This window comes from Notechis scutatus, chromosome 16, assembly GCF_049901735.1.
Source record: "Notechis scutatus isolate UNSWTSFEM ecotype Mainland chromosome 16, rNotScu1.2, whole genome shotgun sequence".
Classification (NCBI taxonomy): domain Eukaryota; kingdom Metazoa; phylum Chordata; class Lepidosauria; order Squamata; family Elapidae; genus Notechis; species Notechis scutatus.
In genome coordinates this window covers 3,145,185-3,165,899 of record NC_142024.1, presented here as the reverse complement: position 1 = coordinate 3,165,899, position 20,715 = coordinate 3,145,185, and the positions used below count along the sequence as shown (strand labels likewise).

General features: G+C 41.6%; 1 protein-coding gene across 5 annotated transcripts in view; it reads right to left on the bottom strand.

Moving 5' to 3' along the window:
- The window catches only part of NADK (NAD kinase), a 31,285-nt gene extending 10,818 nt beyond the window's left edge, over nucleotides 1-20,467 (bottom strand). For 2 of the 5 annotated variants that reach the window (XM_026681535.2, XM_026681536.2), the window contains exons 1-3: nucleotides 20,262-20,467; nucleotides 10,547-10,740; nucleotides 6,240-6,323 (exon numbers count right to left, since the gene is read on the bottom strand). In XM_026681535.2, the coding sequence (XP_026537320.1) occupies nucleotides 6,240-6,323; nucleotides 10,547-10,728 (266 nt within the window). In that variant the 5' untranslated portion in view covers nucleotides 10,729-10,740; nucleotides 20,262-20,467. Of the gene's footprint in view, nucleotides 1-1,118; nucleotides 2,107-6,239; nucleotides 6,324-10,546; nucleotides 10,741-20,261 lie in introns of those variants that run through there. The other 3 variants (XM_087944660.1, XM_087944661.1, XM_026681537.2) reach the window with 3 other exon arrangements.
- Nucleotides 20,468-20,715: the final 248 nt, after the last annotated feature.

Below are 20,715 nucleotides of genomic sequence, written 5' to 3'. Positions count from 1 at the left end.
GCTAGCAGTGGTAATTAAACATACATACATATATTTATATTTATATATATAGTATTTCTACAGTGGCAAATTGTCTATCTGTCTGTCTGTGTCTATTATCTACCTACCTACCTAATCTAATCTATTTATCTAATCTATTTATCTCATATACCTGTAAAAATTCTATTAAACTAAACCCATGATTTCTAGGGCAGGAATACAGAATTCTTCACTGAGTTACAGTATATAGTTCTCTCTATATTATATTAACAATTAACTAAATGTGGTGTTGCAATTTAGAATCATTCCCATTAAGTTAACACTTACAAAATATTAGACAAATATTTTCCCTGGCTGTTTTATCAGTAAAAAGCAGGAGACAAATGTTTAAAAATAAATCAGTAGCCTATCTGCTCTCTTAAAGCAAGACTTCCAATCTGGACATAAATTTGTTTTTTGTGTTTCTAAGAAAGCCAGAAAGGCTTTGGCAATGAACTCGGGATAAATCCTAAGCCATCTCTCTACCACCTTACATAACCTCCAAAAGGTGATTATAAAACCCAACTTTAAAGCTGCACAGAAGACAGGCAGGCTACAACACCACAAACACGACAAAAGAAAGAAATTAACAAACATTTGTCTTAAAAACAAAACACAGAACATTGAACTTGGTTTTAAAGTTTTTACATGATGCTCCTTATATACTTCCAATCAGAAAAATCCAGAAGGAAGGGAGGGAGGGAAGGGAAGGAAGGAGGGTGGGAAGGAAGGAGGGAGGAAAGGAAGGGAAGGAAAGAAAGAGAGGAAGGGAGGGAGGGAGGAAAGGAAGGAAGACTGGGAAATAATGAAAAGAAAGAAAAGAGAATTAGAAACTGTACTTCGGAGAACTTTTACCCTGTAAAGTATTTTCATCCTAACCTGCAGTTTACTTCAAGGTGGAACCAGGAAAACTGTGATTCAGCATTTCGAAAAGATCATCCCAGCTTTTCAGTAACTTGAGTAACTTTTTCTAAGACAAACCAGCCCGGTGATAATTAACCCCTTCGGAGGATCTCCTTGCCAAAAACTCAAATCAAAATCCTTTTCTCTTCGCTTTCTCTACTATTTTCTACTCAAAACAATTTCCTCCCAAGACTCACCACTTCCAGGTTGCCCGACCAAAGGAACAGTGCTGAAAAATTTTCATTCTTCTCTCCCAGGCACACGGTGAACCCAAAGGCAGGAATGAGCCTCGAAATAAATCTTTTGGGAGCCAAACAGCTACCTTAGACAAAACCCAGCGCTCTGAAGTCCGACTTCCATTTTTTAATTTGTATTATTATTTTATTATTGCTGTTTTTTTTGGGAAAAGCCCACCGTTAAAGAATTATCCAGGACCTCTCAAATCATAAAATATATTTTTTTTCCAAAAGAAAAAAAAGAAAAGAAAAAAGTGCTCGGTGTTAAGTATTTTTTTTTTTTAAAAAAAAAATCCTATTGCTCCTCCAGCTGCTTGTTGCACGAACAAGAGTGGTTTTACAAACAAGTTTTCATCAACCTCAGCTGAGTCTTTGCATAACAAACCACAACTGTCCTCGGCTTCATGTCGGAGTTTCCGATGAAAAAGAGAGATGGCGAGGCCGGCTACTGCCTCCTCAAACAGGCAGCTTGGGATTCTCGAGGAGGAAAAGAAAACAATTTGGAGAAGTCGGTGTGGACTTTTTAAAAATAGCCAGAGAAATCCAAAACTGAAAGAAAAGGGTGTGTGAAACGAAGCCGGAAAGTTCAAATCGCTCAGCTGTTCTTTCCTCCTAACAACCTCCTGTTCTTGGTTTTTTCCCCTCCTCCTCCTGGATGTTTCACACTCGGTTTTTCGAGTCTAGATTAAACGCTCTCGGTGCCTCCTTGGCCAGTGGATTAATCTCAGCACACATTATCATATTGTACAATCCCAGGAGGAGGAGGAGGAGCACCTACGTCTCAGCTGTCCTAACCTGGTGATTAAAATAAAAAAAAAAAAAAACCCGAGTGATGTGAGTCCAAAGTTGAATAAGTGACAAGCCTGCCTTTAACCCGTGGGCTCCCAAACCACGGGAGCGCCTGACTGTCACCTGGAACGGAGGGAGGTGTGTGTGTGTGTGTGTGTGTGTGTGTGTGTGTTGGGTGTTGGCAAAATGGGACTGAGTCAGTATTGTTCCTTTCTCTTTGTCTTGCTGGGAGGTTGGTCAGCTTCGGGGTCTTTGCTCTGTTGTGCAGATATAGAATAGAATAGAATTCTTTTATTGGCCAAGTGCGATTGGACACACGAGGAATTTGTCTTGGTGCAAATGCTCTCAGTGTACATAGAATAGGAATAGAATAGAATAGAATAGAATAGAATTCTTTATTGGCCAAGTGTGATTGGACGCACAAGGAATTTGTCTTGGTGCAAATGCTCTCAGTGTACATAGAATAGAATAGAATAGAATAGAATAGAATAGAATAGAATAGAATAGAATAGAATAGAACGGAATGGAATAGAATAGAATTCTTTTATTGGCCAAATGTGATTGGACACACAAGGAATTTGTCTTGATGCAAATGCTCTCAGTGTACATAGAATAGGAATAGGAATAGGAATAGGAATAGGAATAGGAATAGGAATAGAATAGGAATAAGAATAGAATAGAATAGAATAGAATAGAATAGAATAGAATAGAATAGAATAACAGAGCAGAACAGAACACAATACATAAAGTAAAATAGAATAGAATAGAATAGAGAATAGGAATAGAATTCTTTATTGGCCAAGTGGGATTGGACGCACAAGGAATTTGTGGGTAGGTGGGTTGTTGTTGGTTTTTTCTGTTTTCTTTTTTTGCAATCTGCAAAAGCGCAGGAATTAGAAAGGAAAAAAAACCCCAGCTGGAATGGGAAGGAGCGCAAATCAGCTCATTGTCCAATTTATAAGAAGCCAGTCCCTTAAAATGAATGCACGGGATTGCGGATGCAGATTGGGGAGTTTGGGGAGGGGGAATCAAGTTAAACCACAATTGACTCAGAGGGGAAGAAACGAAGGACACGGATTACGTAGCTTGGCGAGTCAACAAATATTAACCCTGTCTTGTCTCTCTATGACCCCGATTCGGCTTGCTTTGCGTCCTTGCCTTCGTCGTGAATTGTTTCGAAGGAGCCGAGAAATGGGAGAATGAAGTTTAAATTGCCAAGGGGGGGGGGGACAAACAAAACAAACCAAGATGCCAAACCCCCAGGAGTGGATCAGTTGATCTAACAACCTGCTCAAAGCTGGCACTTTCCCAGGGGAGTGGGAGAGCAAGACCCAGCAGCTGCAGAAAGCAACGGAGTTTGGGGGTGGGTAGGTTTGGCCCAAATAACTTCCCCGGATTGTGAGAATGTAGCTGGCATTGGGTGGCTGAGGCTACGCTGTTGAGATTAGCCTCAATTTGACTTCACTGCTCACCTAACCAGCCTTCCCCAGCAGATTAGCACGGAACCAGGTTTTATCCAAGATCTGCGGAGGGATAGCTGTTTTTCAGCCTATCTGTCCTTGTTTTTATTATCCTGTACCGTCTGCCAGATGGTAATAGTTAAAAAAAAAAAAAGGGTGCCCAGGATGAGATGGGTCTTTGAGAATTTCCAAGGTTTCCATCTCTGGAAAATTCAAGGGATGGAAAGAAAAAAAACAATTCAGACCTTGAGCAGGTCCCGTCGCAAAGTTATTTTTATTTGCTTTTTTTCAGCTAGTGTCCGGTGGGTTGAACCCATTTTTTCCCCAGTCGCTGGATTTTCCGGCTTACAAAACAAGGGAATATTCCTGAACTCAAATTTCATCCAGGCAAGAGATGGAATAAGGCGACTTCAGGCCAAAGCCATCAAACTTCAACAAGTATAATTCAAGTCAGACATTTATAGTCTATTACCCCGAAGACTCCCATTCACTGTGAAAGCAGACCTGCCAAAAATGACGTAAAGCTACAGGAAAATCTGCTGCATTATGTGAACGAAATCCACGGAACTGAAACCAAACAAAACCACTGAATGCAGAATTTTCTCTACCGGCTGATTAAAGTTCTACAGACTTTTTCCTCCCCACAAGCCCTGTTACCAGCTTGCAAAGTTTTACTGACTGATGACCCTAAACACAAAACAAGATTCTACACGGTGGTGGGATTCATTTTTTTTTTTAACTACCAGTTCTGTGGGCGTGGCTTGGTGGGCGTGGCAGGAGAAGGTTACTGTAAAATCCCCATTCCCTCCCCGCCCCACTAACCTGCTTTCCAGCTCCGTTCTCCTGTGCAGGGCAACCAAAGAAGACCCAGCCGATCAGCTGGGACTCAATGGGAGGCAGAGAATAGATGGGGTTGGCAGGGCCAGTCAGAAATGGGATTGGCCGGTTCTCCAAACGACTCAAATTTCACTACCGGTTCTCCAGAACTGGTCAGAACCTGCTGAATACCACCTAGCCCTCATCATATTAAACCAACAACCTCTTTAAGAAACAGGAGAACTAGACTAATAGTTCAATCCTAGACTAATATTTCAATATTCCAATTCCTTAGTCTTAGCCGCTGAGCCACCGCGTCCCTATATAAAGGTATAAAACCTTTTCATTAATGCCTAATACATGCTAAAAAATAAGAATGGGCATTCACGCCAACCGTGCTGACCAGCCTCTCTTAATGACTGGAACTACAGGCTGAAAATACTGCACCATTTTCCCCCCAACTGTTTCCCCATTTCAAACAAAGTTAGCAGCTGGCAGAGCTAAAGAAGAAGTGATGCTTTTCAACTCATGATTAAACAATTTTTTTATGGATCTTCTACACTGAAAGGCTGAAGTGACATACGAATGTTTCTCTCTCCTCTTCCCAAATTCATGACTGACCTCATAAACGCAACCTCCTTCCCAAACTTGACTTTGCCAACATCTGTCAACAACTCCCACCAAGGCCTGCCGACTAGGTTTTTGGTTAGAGATCAAGGTTACGCCCCCTAAATGTTTGGAGACTCATAGTCAGAAAAAAGCTGTTATATCAAAGAAGTCCCTCGGTAGCAGCCGAAGAAAACTGAATGCGAGAATCATACAATTCTATAAGCACGATTGCAAACCAACCAACCCCTCGACGTTGTGTAGGAAAATCAATTAAATGACCTTCCAAGTCGTCCACTCACTCCATGGACCTGTCTTAATTCCTGTTCACTCTAAGGGCCACTGTAAATATGCCGCTGAATATTGCCAAAGTATATGCAAGGTGACAGGCAATGGGAAATGTACAATCCTTTCCAATGCGAGTCGAAACGCTTATGTACACATACCTCATCCCATCTTATTTTATAAATGATTTTTATTACACATTTTCCAACATTTACACCACATTTCCAATCTTTACACCGCTTCAGTATCGGTATGACTCATAATTACACACTAGTATTTTCATTTTTCTTCCTTTCCTCTTATGTACTATTCTTGTAATATTCTTACATATATATTTTGCCTTTTCACAATACACACACACACACACACACATTTCCTGTCGCTCTTGAGTAACCTTTATATCTAGTCTTTACATCTATTCTCTAACCACTCATACCATATGTCTCAAATCATGTAATATTCCATTTCTCCCTTATCTTTTAATTCCATCGTTAGTCTGTCCATCTCTGCACATTCAAGCACCTTTTTAATCACCCTACTCTCTATGGGAGTATTGTCCTGTTTCCAATTTTGTGCAAAAACGATTCTAGCCACCGTTATTAGGTATAATATAGTATATATGAGTCTAATATAGTGAGTTTACCTTATCCCATTTTAAATGTCCCTTTTGGGAGAGGATTTTGGTCAGAGCCAATCTACTTCTGAGGCCCTTTCTGTTGAAAAATTCGTGAGGTCAAGTTCTCCAAAACTTATTCCAAAACATGGAACTCAAGCCAAGTCTTCCGTAGACAACAGAAGACATCACATCTACCTGGAGAAACCACACCTCGATAATCAGTTACCACCTTCTCTCCATTCAGAAACAAATGTGTCTCAGTTGCCCTTTTATAGACACGATCAAAGACATATAAATCCATCTTTGCAAAGCACTTAAAGGAGTGAATCAGAGCTTTTATGGGAGAAAAACAAGGAAACTGTTTAAGGAGCCGCTGTGTTTAACCAAGCAAAGTACAAACAAATTATATCATTTAGATCAAGGTGTCTGGAATCCTCTGCGACATTTCCTTAATTTAATCGGCCTTTCTTCCTGGAAAGATAAAGAAGACAAGAGGAAATTTCTACTTACATGATGGCTTGCGGGTTCTGCAACATGCAAGCTTTTGGTCCAAAGGTAGTGACTGGGCATGGTCCATGTAAGGAACGTGTCCTCCTAGGAAGAGAAACGGCAGGATTTACTTCCTAACATCTCAAAAAGATGCAGCGTTGTCTTCGAGGACTTAAAAAAAGAGCATCGGTTTCTAGTCTACAGAATGGGTTCCCATCACGCCAAGACAATGTGGTGAGTTTGACTTTAAGGATGTGCAGGAGAATCCAACCCCTGGAAACTATAGTTTGCAGCTTAATTCAGTATTTCTCAATCTTGGCAGCTTACAGATGGGCGGACTTCAACTCCCAGAATTCCCCCAGGCAGCTGGGGAATCCTGGGAGTGGAAGCCCACCCGTCTGTAAAGCGCCAGGGTCGAGAAACATTGGCGTAAGTAAGATATCAGGAGAAATCAACATGTGGAAGAATAAAAGAACGCCAAGAAAAGAACGAACGGTAAATAAAATATGGCAAAAGAGGCCATTTCCTGCAAGGTTGAAACATCCGGTGTCACCATCCGAATGTTCCTGCTGGGGGTGGAAATAGAAGTTTTCAGTTAGGAACGTTGTAATCTCTCAAAATGCTTTCTTCATTCCTGTTGCAGGTATGGTGCCACAAGAATTTCTGACCACGAATTAGAAATTTCTGTCAGTTGTTGTTCCGACAGAAGGTTACCTCCAAAGGAGGGATTTTAGAACAGGTTGTCCTGGCGCAACAAAAGTGGCGCATTTTTACAATATTCAGAGCTGACAAAACAAGAGCTGCCATTTTGGTTTGTTCCAGCCCACCAGGAAAAGAAATAAAACCGTGTGATTCCCGATCATTAAAACAATTTTAAAGACATCCCTGGAGTTGTTTAGATGTTGCAAAAACAATGGTTCACTGCTCACAGAGATCTCCAGGTGTGGCTACTGTTCTGGGGTGGATCCCAATTTTGGCACGGATTTGACCTCCGAGTACTTGGCTTTGGATGGAAATATGGTTCAAGACGAGTGAATACGTCCAATGGGATTTTAAAATGTGCATAACTGTTTGGTGTCACAATCCAAGCAATTCAGGGCTATTTTGGGGGGGGGAAGATCAGTGGGGGCCATCCTTCCGCCTTATGTCACGGCAATTAAAGCAGATTACCGTCACAAACCTACCAGCATCTGTGAGTCAGGCAGCCTTACAAAACCTGTCCGCATTTCCCGCCCCCATTTCCAATAATCCTCACGGGGCGATTAGCAATCTAAATGAACCAAGTGAACGGCATGCCTTGTGGTCACCAGGAGGTGATATTTCTTCGCCCCGGGGGACTAAGAAAAATTACCTGTCCCTAACCTTTTCACCTGTCACCTGCAGCAATGGATAAAGAACACAGGGTACGTCTGAGCTGTCAGCTTGTTTCCGGCGCTGGTTGTGACTTTTTAAAGCCCTACCTGGCATGGGGCTAGCTAGGGTATTTGGGGGGACTGCCTCTCCCCAGTTATAACAACCCAATCCCACTAGATCTGGCAGAGGACGCATGTTATGGGTCCCATCGACTAGGGCAGTGGCTCTCCACCTTTTGGGCACCAGGGACAGGTTCTGTGGAGGGGTTTTTTTTTCCATGGACCAGAGGGGTGTGTGTTTTGGGCACTGCCTGCACCTCCAAACTGATTGGGACTTTTTTAAAATGTATTTGTGGGGGGCCAGTTTAGGAATCTTTTTAATTTATTTTGGCTGTTATCTGCTTTTTGTTTTATTGTTTACGCTGCCCAGAGTCACCGCGAGAGATTGGCAGACTGTAGAAGTGTGTGTGTGTGTGTGTGTGTGTGTGTAATCAATAAAAATAAATCATTAAAGGGCTGTCCAGGTATGCCTGGGAAAAGAAGGAGGTTTATGCTGGTTTTTAGAAATTTTGCACGGCAGAACCTGGTATCTTAAGGCAGGGACAGCTTTTGAAGCAGGTGGTCTTATCAAATCTTCTCCCAACGCAGGCCAGCACTTTCTCTGCCAGCTTGATCCCACCCTTGGTCTTTGCGGCCAAGGTCAGAGTTGGACAACAGATCTTTTGTTTTGGTTTTTTTTCTTGCACGTTTGAAGTCAACCCACACCACCTCCTTTATTATGTCCCCGCAAATAAGGAATGCCTCAGAGGTCCGTGTGAGTGTGCATTTGTATGGCAAGGCAGAGGCCCTCAGGATGAGGTTTTTTGTTTTTTTTTACATCCCCGTGGTCTGAAAACCCAAAGCTCGGGTTTACACACTGCTTTCCGGGCTGAGGATCAAAGCAACACAAACCGAATTGCCCTGTTGGAAGTCAATAATGCAGGGGGATGGACTAGATAATCTTCAAGGTTCCTCCTAAAACCCCTTTGTTCATAAGTTCCTTTCTTTTCGTGAAGGGAATTCCTTTCTCTGTTGTCAGCCTGGAAAAACATGCTATTATTTGACTTTATGTATTGTGTTCTGTTCTGCTCTGTTATTCTATTCTATTCTATTCTATTCTATTCTATTCTATTCTATTCTATTCTATTCTATTCTATTCTATTCTATTCTATTTCTATTCTATTTCTATTCTATTTCTATTCTACTCTATTTTATATTCTATTCTGTTCTGTCCTTTCCTTTCCTATCCCTATCCTATCCTTATCCTATCCTATATTCTATTCTATTATTTCTATTCTATTCTATCCTATCCATTCCTATCCTATTGTATCCTATATTCTATTCTATTCTATTCTATTCTATTCTATTCTATTTCTATTATTTCTATTCTATTCTTCATGTATTCTATCCTATCCTATCCATTCCTATCTTATATTCTATTTATTCTATTATGTTATTTCTATTCTATTTCTATCCTATTATTTCTCTTCTATCCTATCCTACCCTACCCTCTCCTAATCTATCCTGCCTTTATTATTTTTACAAATAACTCAAGGTGGCGAACGTATCCCACAAACCTTCTTCCTTATCTTTTTCCCCACAACAACTCTGGGCTGGGCTGAAAGTGTCTAATTGGCTCAAAGTCACCCACCAGGTTTCTAACCTGGTGCCTTACCTACTAGACTAAACCAAACTGGCTGCCTAATTAGCTTCACAGCCTATTTTAATTTTTTTTTTTAAAAAAAGAGTAATACAGCTGCTACGGAGTAATTCTGCACAGATGATTTCGAAGGCTGCTTTAAAACGGTCCAGCGAAAATCTTTGAGGCTGAGATTCCATAACACGGATTTATTTCCTTTCTTCTGCAGCCTCCTCCGACTAGCTCAGGGGCTCTTAGGTAAGGTCTGCTCTCACGTATACAGAAGGCAGATCTTCTTGAACCAGCGAAGAAGAACCGTGTCACAATGACACCAATCGCTTCCCCGGGGGGGGGGGATTATCCCCTTAAGTAACGGGATGATGGTGATGTCAAAGAGTTAACGGCTCCGTGTACCTGCATCAGCCTCTCTCTATTTGCATCAGGGTTTCCACAAAGCCGAAGCCCAAACCTTCCCACCTTACTCAACTGTTTGCAAAGGGATCAAGAAACAAAACCAAGAGGAAATCAAATACTGAAAAAAGGGACTTTTTCTTACAGGGGGAAAAAAAAAAAGCGGTTTGCGGGATGCAAAAAAGGATTGAAAAGTTTGGGGAGGAGCCATACATTAGAACATGGTTTATAAGCAAAGCGCCGTTGGTTTCTTCGTTTCCCCCAAATGGATGGGTTTCGCGCCAGTGCTTCATCCTGGCCTGCTGTCAGAACCTCGCTGTTGGTTTACAAACCCGAGATTTACAGCCTAGGGTGTCCAGCCCGTGATGGTTTCATGGAGGAGAGGGGAGCATGGCTGGCTGGGGAATTCTGGGAGTTGAAGTCCAAATCTCAAAGTTGCCAAGTTTTTTTAAGCCGCTAAGCAAAGTCATTCGCTCTGTTAGGATTAAACCTTGAAGCTCTGTGTGGACTTTGTACTTTGGTTGGTTTTTTTATAATTCATTTGGCACTCTAGTTGTTGGCAGCAATTCAAAGGAGAGAAAGGTGGGTGCTTATCTCGAGGGACTGGGACTCATTACCGGCTGGGAATGAACATAAAAACAAGAGTTGTTTTAACTAAGCGTGTTCTTAATTACAGTCTCGGGAAGCCTTGATCAGAACAGTGTGTTTTTTAAATGACTGGATGGTACAATTAATCAGGGGACAATCATGAAGGGAGAATTGGGCTGGGCCCTGCCCTCTGAGAGATCCGTTCAGGATGATTATTCATAGCTCAGGAGCTTATCTCGAGATCACCACTAAAAGCCTCCCGTGATTGCGTGATCTTGGATCATGCTGTCATGTGGTACCTGAATTCTTTGGTGCTGCACAGGGCAGGAGAAGCAGACAAACTCCGCGTCTTTGTCCGTCCTCGCAGGGAATTCGTACAGCTCCGTTCCTCGTCAGCGTGACAGGTGGGGCATTGGTAGCACATGGTGCCGGGGCTTAAGTCTTCCCCAGCTGGGCCAAATGCCTCTGCTTGCAACTCCATGTTGAGAAGGGACTTGATGGAGGGAAAGGAGAGGAAGAAAAGAAAAGAAATAAAATGTATAATTACTTTTGGGTTCATGTCCCAGAAAACTCAGAATTTAAGCTTCTGCATGCATTTAGGTATTGTATTTGTATCATCATCACTGATTGCTTATTGTTTCCTAGTATGATTTGATTGCTTACTGCACCCTATGACTATATTAAGTGTTGTACCTTATAATTCTTGATGAATGTATCTTTTCTTTTTATGTATACTGACAGCATTTGCACCAAGACAAATTCCTTGTGTGTCCAATCACACTTGGCCAATAAAGAAATCAATCAATCATCTTTTAACGACCCCATAATCCCTTGTGGGGTGGAGTCTGGGCAACTGAATGGAGCTGTGTTTAGTGGCCGGATGCCCTTCTCTGTCGCCAGTGTGGAGTCTTTTTTCAGCAGATATATTCCCAGAGAGAGAAATATCTGCCTCTACCTAGGATTGAACTCACAGTCTCCTGATTGTGAGGTGAGAGCTCCACCTCTAAGGCCACTGCACCACTCTAGGTATTGTATTTGCATGTGTGTTTCAAATTTGCTTTTCCTTCAGGCTAAGCTAGCGAGCGACATCCTCGTTTCAAACCATGATGGCACAGGTAGTCCTTGACTTATGACAGTTCATTTAGTGACTGAAGTTACAGCATCATTACTGCAAAAAAGTTAAGTTATGACCATTTTTCACACTTGAAACCATGGCAGCATCCCCAGGGTCACGTGATCAAAAGTCAGATGCTTGGCAACTGACTCGTATTTATGACGGTTGCACAGTGTCCCCTTTTGTGACCTTCTGACAAAATCAATGGGGAAAGTCGGATTCACTTAACGATTGTCCGACTAACTTAACAATGGCAGAGGCTCACTTAACGATCATCTAGCTTAAGCAGCAGAAATTTGGGTCTCAGTTGTTGGTCGTAAGCCGAGGACCACCTGTATTTCTAATTTGCCTTCCTTCAGTCTAAACCAGCTAGCGATGTCATTGTTTCAAACCGTGATTGCACAGCCCCAATACATCAGTGCTTGCATTTCAAACCGCCGATTTAAAAAATAAATCAGAGCCAGAAGTAAAAAAAAGAAAAAAGAAGTCAAAATAGTGGTGAATGATCAGAAATTTGGAAATTCCCCACCCCCTGTGGAGGTTGTTTTTTCCTTTTTTTGGAAACCACCCTCTCATCTTAAGACAGTGCTATCTCCCAAAATTTCCTAATTCTTCAGCTACAACAAAAAGGACAGTTTTGGTGCAAGTTTCTGACCAGTGTCTATTTTTATCCAATGTAAGAATGATTTGCCAATTTAGCTTGGTATACGAAATGTTATCAGGAAGGAAAAGGAAGTATGGATACAGACAAATCTGAGAGAAATATTTTGATTTATAGATACCAAAGACTAAAGTTAATTTCCTGTTAAACAGCCTCCAGATAAGGGGTCCTTAGTGCTCTCTGACCAAAATGGTTGTTTTTTCTTGCGGGCCGTTTCATTATCTTAGCTAATAGCACTGATGATGTTACCTAGTTGGGTAATGAAATGTCTGCAAGAAAACCACTAACCCTCCTTTTAATCCTGAGCTGCAGATATTTTTCATTTATCAGCCACCAGATACAAATACCAACCTATATTTATGGTTTATTCAGTGTTTTTCAGCCTTGGCTACATGCGGATTTCAATTCTCGGAATTCCTCAGTCAGCATTCGGTGAGATTTAATACCATCTTTAAACCTATTGTGTCTTCCACCTCCCACTGAGCATTGTTCAAGATTGAAAAATAAGGATTATCGGTATCATCAAGGCATTAAGAGACCCGGGACAGACCATGTTCGGACCCCTTCAAACAAGAGAAGTGTTCACACCTTGCACTAACATCCTACTAGCCACCTGCAAGTTAGTTAAAGAGGCAAAGGTTCCCCTTGCACCTACATGCTACTCGTTTCTGGCTCTAGGGAGTGGTGTTCATCTCCGTTACAAAGCCAAAGAGCCAGCGCTGTCCGAAGACGTCTCCGTAGTCATGTGGCTGGCAGGACTAAAGACCGAAGGTGCACAGAACACTGTTACTTTCCCACCAAAATAGTGGTTCCTATTTTTCTACTTGCATTTTTTTGCATGCTTTCGAACTGCTAGGTTGGCAGAAGCTGGGACGAGTAACGGGAGCTCACTCCATTCTGCGGCGCTAGGGATTCGAACCGCCGAATTTTCTGATCGACAAGCTCAGCGTCTTAGCCACTGTGTCCCACCTCAAGTTAGTTAAGACAGTGTTATTCTGAGCTGGCATTTGGAGTTTAGATGGCTTGGCATGTCGACGGCCAAGACATGGCACTGATTCTGTGCCGTTCTTAATTTTTCCATAGTGCAATTGCTAAACTGGGTAGTAGTGTGAAAGTAAATATTGCAGTAAATCTGGCTTTGGTTGAGCATAACCTGTGTGTGTGTGTGTGTGTGTGTGTGTGTGTGTAAGAGAGAGAGAGAGAGAAAGAAATCCTCAGTTCACCCCATCATTCACACACCCTGCCAGATAACAATGTATTTCAGTACAGCTAGTCCTTGACTTACAACCATAATGGAGCCCAACATTTCTGTTGCTCAGAGAGCCACGTGTTAAGTGAGTTTGGCCTCGTCTTACGACCTTTCCTGCAAGACAGATGTTTCACAGTGTCTATGATGAATGATCTGCTTAACTGAAGACTTGCCAGATTGTAGCCTGAAGTTTCCTGAAAAGCTACAACCATCGGATTAAATAAGTGGTTCCCCCCGCCCCCCAGCTCACGTCTCGTAATTATCCTGGTTAATTTGTGACTCGGGGAATAAGTCACAACTGGCTGACTTCACTCACTGTGCCAAGACATAAAACCATGGGGTGTAAACCCCCAACAGCTGGGCCTCCGCATGGTGCTAATCAAAACCTCCCCAATCCCCCCCCCCCATTAACGATAAGCGTGACACACAAACATAAGCTAAGCTTGCAACAGGAGAAATGGAGGATTGACGACATTAGCTAACCTAATATGTTAAGCTGGCGTGGCCCGGTTTATTAATCTTTTGAAGATGCTGCAGTGGTCGGAGGGTTTTGGAGCTGCAAGACTCCATGATTGAAACATTAAAGGATATTTAATATTTAAGCCCTGACTTTTCAACTCGCAGAGTGGTTCCCTCCCCCAAAGAAATGGGGGGGGGGGGCTCTGTAAGTGTTCTGACATACCTGGAGACGGGCAGGCGTTTGTGGCCTGAGCATTTCATTGCTCTTCCTGAATTGCTCAGATTCACCTGTGTCCCACTCTAAAGGGAGCTAATCTTGTGAAGTTTGAGGAAGAAAAAATCTACAAAAAGCAGCATAAAATTCCCAACCGGGTGGAGACGCAGAGCTTATGAGGAAGTCGAGGCTCACTGCGCAATAGGAGAATATACCGAATATTCATAAAGAGAACAAAAAAAATAATGAATCAATATTTATTTTCTTTCGTCCTCCACCCTTTTTCAATGGATAATTTTGAAAATTACTGGATCTACAGTTCATAGGAATAGATCTATATCTGCCTATTATAGTATTTGCCAATTCTGCATCAGATTCACAGATGAATAAAACAACTATTGGCTTATTAGAACAACAGTCGTATATTCTTCAGCGTCTTGGTAAAATCTATTAGCTGAGCCAACTTTTTGAAATGAGAAACCCACAGACCAAACATTTCTTTTTTTTCCCCTTTTAATTCAAGTATCCTGTGCCCAGATTAGAGTTAAGTAAACTACACCATGTCTTAAAGGAGCTTTACAAAAGGCAAAAACACAGTAAACAAGGAGTTAGGAAATTGCTATTAACTAGATAATAAATAGAGGTCATAAGGCTATAAAGAGTTAAGTTAAACCTATTATCATAAACCCTCTCACAGTTCAATCCTAGGTAGAGGCAGGTATTCCTCTCTCTGGGCACATTTGAGAACATATATCTGCTGAACTACACTCCACATTGGAGATAGAAAGGGCATCCGGCCAGTAAACACTCTGCTAGCTCCATTCAGTTGCCCAGACCCCACCCCCTAAGGGATTATGGGGTTGTTAAACGAAGATGATGACGACCCCTTTTACAGATTAAAACAATGGTGCATTAAAAAAATTGTTGTACAGAACCAGACCATTGTTCCATCCGGACTTATATTGCCAGGCCAGACTGACAGCCGAGCTTATTAAAGCAGGCATCTCTCAAAATATAAACACTACCGGTAGGAAAACAGGAAACCCTTTAGATTTGATCTACCCAACTGGCAGGGATCACACACTCACAGCGGGGAGATCCACAAATCCATAAAATAAGTACCGTATAATTAGATGGTGAGGATGCTTGGCTCTCTTGATCGGTGTTTGTTTATGCGATGGGTAAAATGAAGAACCACTCTGGCCAAAAAAAAAACAGAAATAGGGAGTTGCGTGTCACAAAAAAAAGGCAGAAGAGAATTGGCCAATGTTAAGAACTCAGCACTTCCAGTCTATAGGATTTGTTTGTTTTTATTTTATTTATGAAAAGAAATGTTTATGGCTGCCAGCTCAGGGGCAGTTGCAGGAATAAAACCCGAGCTACCATACCCAACATAGAGGGTGATTCACAGAAAAAATAAAAGGATTTAATTTTAATTAAAAAAAAATAAAATTAAAAATGTGAACCTAATCCAAAGGAATAAACACATTGAGGTTTCAAAGGAGAGAAAAATCCGGCAATGATCGGCTCCTTTTCCCCCATAAAGATAATTGGAAATTTGAGCTTATCGTAACTTTCCTTTGTGTGATGATGTTTCCAGCTCTCTTACTTTATTACTAGCCGGTTAAATTAATTAAGGAATGGCCTGTGGTTTTAATATTACATGGTTCTTCTCATAACAAGCCAAGAATTAGGAACGAGAATGGGGAGTTCTCGACTTACGACCACAGTGGAGCCCAATATTTCTGTCGCTAAGTGAAACATTTAAACGAGTTCCGCCCCCTTTTACAAGCTTTCTTGCTGCGTTCATTAAGTGAATCAGGGCAGCTGTTAAGTATGGAAAACAACCGTAATTCCCTTTTTCCAGTGCCTTATGTCACTTCAAACAGTCACTAAACAAACTGTTGCAAGTCGAGGACTATCGATACAAGCTTGGCAGTTTAAGCCCAGTTGGTTAGTTCACGCATTGCCACATCAAATGCTATTCTCAACGGGGCCAGGAAAATATTCCCTGAAAGATCCTGTCTTTCTTCTGAATCCTTTTAAGAAATTGCTTGAATTCTCCCATCAGGAGGAAACAAAGAGACGTTCAGAAAAAGAACAACAAACGGGGACTTGATCTTGCCACGGACCTCTCTTTTATTTCATTTTTTTTATTTTTGCAAATGAAGTGGTTTATTCATCCTTTTATACAATTTGTCAAAGATGCAGACCTACCGCCCTAAACCATTCAGTTCTATTTTTATCCTCCCTCAGGCAGACAAAAGAGGAGATAACTGGAGAATGTGCCATTTTTCTTCTTCTTCTGCTGGCCAACTTTTCTCTGCGCCATTTCGAGCACCTTTACAAGAACGCACAGCTGTTTATTATTGGCTGGAAATTCAGTTTTCAGTTTCCTCACTGGCCAACAAAGAATTCTTCTTCTCCTTCTCCTTTTTTTCTTCTCCTCCTCCTCCTCTTCCTCTTCTTTTCTCCTCCTCCTCCCTCTTCTTCTCCTTCCCTCCTCCTGCTCCTCCTCCCTTCTTCTTCTTCTTCTTCTTCTTCTTCTTCTTCTTCTTCTTCTTCTTCTTCTTCTTCTTCTTCTTCTTCTTCTTCTCCTTCTCCTTCTCCTTCTCCTTCTCCCTCCTCCTCCTCCTCCTCCTCCTCCTCCTCCTCCTCCTGCTGGACAATCTGGCTCAATTTTAGCTCAATTTTAGCAAATACTCTTTCAATTTCCAAACAGCCCTCCACTCTCTCACACACCGACAGGACGCTAGCCAGATGAATACCAATGAACGCTGGTAGGCAGAGGCAGAATTTTCCCCCCTTATTGTCCTCCCCAAAACTAAGCCCAACCACATAGTTTCGTAGCGAAGCACAGGTATAGAGCTAGTACAGTGATAAAAACCAAAGTTCATCCAATGACACTGCAAGGAAGACTGAATCAGACATTGGGTTTTATTGCAGTCATCCAGCTCCGGCTTTTTAGGCGTCGTCGTCTTACTGCTTGTAATTTGAACTACAGCATAGTAAACAAATGGGCAGAGAGGACTTAAGAATTTCTTCACTTGTTCCGGTTGCAAAATCTTTCCTTGCCAAGAAACAGAAAAGAGGAAACTGCAAGACCGAAATGTCCTTCTCTTAAGTAAGGTGGTTTCTTGTTTATGTTATTTTTCTTGCACCACTCAAAAACACAAAAGGGTGGTTGGAATTAAAAACAGGCATGTGACTTGAATCAGGAATAGGAATTAAGCATGTGACTTGAATAAACCTCCTTAAAGCTAAGCCAACTGCCTGGTTGAGCTGGGCCACATTTACTGAATAACCTGGAATTGGCTGGGCCGACACAACCTAAGTTAGGAACCCTGGTTTTCACGCACTTATGGATGAGATGCACAAAGTGTATACAGCCAATAGCAAATGATGTTATGGCTCTCAGTTCTCCCAAGACATGAGGTAATCAGGGTTAGCTTCAAGTGAGTCATCATCCCTACACACCCCAAATATTACAATTTTTTTTCAACAGCCTTGCTTTAAGTCATCTTTGAAATTTTGGACTTGTTGGATTTAGTCTTGCAGATTTTATTCACCCCCTACCAAGGCAGATGGTAACACAATTCCTGTCTGGTTTGCTAAATGACCAGCTCAACAAAATTCCACTTAATGGTTATTGGTTTTTTGCATAATACTTGTACTATGAAACTGCAAACAGTTGTGTGTTCAGTATACACATTTCCCTTCCAACTCTGTTATTCTAATTTTTCTAAAAGGTAAGATAAGATACATCTATAGCATTCCCATTATCTATTACATGGGTATCTCTATCACTTGCTCAATGACTGTTGTCTCTTACAAATAGGCTCTTAATTTCAATTTGTCCATTTATGGATTAGAATTCTCCCTTTATTAATTGTACCCCATCGAATTTTGAAGTCTTACTGCTGAAAGCACTGTAAGTATTTACTTTCTTTAAATGACTGGTTGAACTCCCAAATAAAATAATACACTTTAGAAGATCTACGACTGCACGGAAATGGATAAACTCACTCAAAATTAAAGGATAAAAGACTCAAAATATTTTACAGTTTGGGAAAACTGGTATAATTGGATAAAAGATACAAACCAGCAATTGAATAGGACAGGGAAGGGAAAATATATAGAGATTATAATAGGAGTATTAACCAGATAGAGGAGATAAGTATTAGAAAATAATCTGATAGGAATACACCGTTTAAGCAATTAGAAATGTATATGTGCATGTTTTATGTTTATTGGTTATGTTCTTTCATCTTGGTTTTGTTTTTAATCTAAATGTTTTGTAATGTGTAAATACTTTTTAATGTTTAATAAAGTTTATTTTAATTTAAAAAAAAAATACACTTTAAAGAGATAGAAAAGGATATTTGACAAAAAGTGCTGGCTTTTGCTTCTTTTGTGAATCTAGTCATATAACCAGTTGTGTTATAACATCCTATTTATTGGACTGTGAATTTTTAAGATAACATTCTCGTTCTTTCTGCAAACATTCCAGGTCTAACAAAAGAGCCAAAAATGATTAGACTGCATTTTTAAGAGTCAAAACAACAGAGTAAAGAAAATCTGATAGGTGTCCAAGAACATCCATTATTTTGTAAGCAATGAAACAAAGGATAGAACCAGTTATGAAATGATGCACAATTACAGCAAATACTCGCCAAGAAAGAAAGCTTGCAAAAGACTTTGGACATGGCACCTCTTTTCTGGAAATCCACTATTATTATTTTTAATTAAAGATTTTTTATTTTTGTTTTTAACATATCTCTTCACATGAGCAACGTAGTTCCAGATTACATTTACACATAGTCATAATTACATTTCCACCTATCTTATTTAATATCACCTCAAATCTTCCACTGATCTTTAAATAAATTTCCATTTCATATTTCAATTCATTAGTTCAATGTCTATATCATTTCATCCACACATCTATTTTCAACTCTTTATCCCCTATTATTTCCATTTTCAGCTTACCACCTATTTTATTTTACTTTATATTTCATTATCATCCTAAGCTTTCTCTAGATCAATATATAATAAACAATCAAAAAAGAGTAAACATAAAACTAATATGTTTAGGATCAACATGGTACATCCCTCCAATCTACATTATATCTTATATTTAATCCAAAGGTGTGCCTATAACCATTCCATAATGGAATGGAAATCCATTATTTCATTTATATCCTTATATCATTTATTATGGTCTTTCACACAGTCAGGCAGATGTTTAGACTGGATTTGGCATTTTTATCCACCTATTAAGTCCTTCCCAAGGATCTGAAAAGGCAGATGTTCTTGTTTGAAGGTGTCAAATATATTGATTATTATTATCTATGAAGATTCTCAATCATCCAGGTCTTGATTGTCCCAAAGGTGTGTTTTTTCCCCCAAAAGACAACTGGACTTTCTTAGTTTTTTTAAAAAAAAAATCTTTGAAAACCTTTCACTTCTGAACTGAAGAAACTTCCCGGATAAGAAGCGAAATGTTTTTCAATTTTTTTTAAAAGAAGCAAGAAAATCCACTCATCTTTTGGGAAAAAAAGCACCTTTGGGATGTCAATTATGACTTACGTTAAAGAGTTATCATCCGGTACATTTGAAAATGCATTGCGAGAAAGTTGAATGTCAGGAATTATATAACGCAACCACGTTTCATAACTACACACACAGGCTGGCTGGGCTCAGTTGATGCAAATCCCAGTCGGAGGAGGAGGAGGAAAAAAGAAAGGCAGCATTTTACATTACACAACACATTTAATTGGGGATTGAACTCATTCCCATCATGGTTTGCGGAACCCTTGACTAACTAAGCAGGTTTGGAGTTGCGCTTCATGCAACAAAACAGCCCCAGCAAAGCTGAAAAGTAACCAGGCAGGTTGTGTGTGTGCATGCAATTCAATGCAATGCAGTGCAATGCAATGGTGGGCAGGATGAGCCCCTTAGCTTGGGGGAGAAAGCCCGGTTGGTGTTGGCTGGGTGGATGATGGGTGTTGTGGTCCAACAGCAAAGGTGAAAACTAACCAGGCAGGTTGTATGTGTGTGTGTGTGTTGTGTGTGCAATGCAATGATGGGCAGGATGAGCCCCTTGGAGAAGGGGGGGGTAAAGCCTGGTTGGTATTAGCTGGGTGGATGATGGGAGTTGTGATCCAGCGTCCCTGGGGAGGTGGGGGGAGGAGACCAGACTGCATTGACGGGGAAGGGGATCGCGGGCGCCAGGTTGGGGAAGCCAACTTTCCCCTCTGTCCCAGCCTGTTGCCCCTCCATCGCTCGGGCCCGCCCCTCCTGCTGACGTCACTCACCCTCGCGCCCAGGCCCCTCCTCCTCCTCCTCCGCTGCTAAGTCGGAGCGCCTCGGCGGTGGGCCTCCTCACAGGCCTCCCGCCGCTGTCGCCGTCGTCGTCGCCGCTCGCCGCGGGCGCTTCCAGGCAAGCGAATCCGGCCGAAGGCGGCCGCCGGCGCGGAGCCCGCCACGCGCCGCCCCCATTCTCCGCCCCTCGGCCCGCCTCAGCGCCCTCCCTCCCCTCGTGAGGGAAGGCTGGGCGCGCGGAGGCCCTCTGGGCGGGACGGGGGTGACGTCACGGCGAGCCTGCGCACTCGCGCCTCCCGGGTGGCCGAGAGAGCTGTTTAAAAAAGATAGAGGGGCGCGCGGCGTTGCGTCGCGAGTCCCTTCTGCCTTCCTTCGCTGCCTCCCCCACCCGGAAATCAGATTATTAAAAATAATTTTAAACAAATATTTAAAAAAATAAAAATCTTC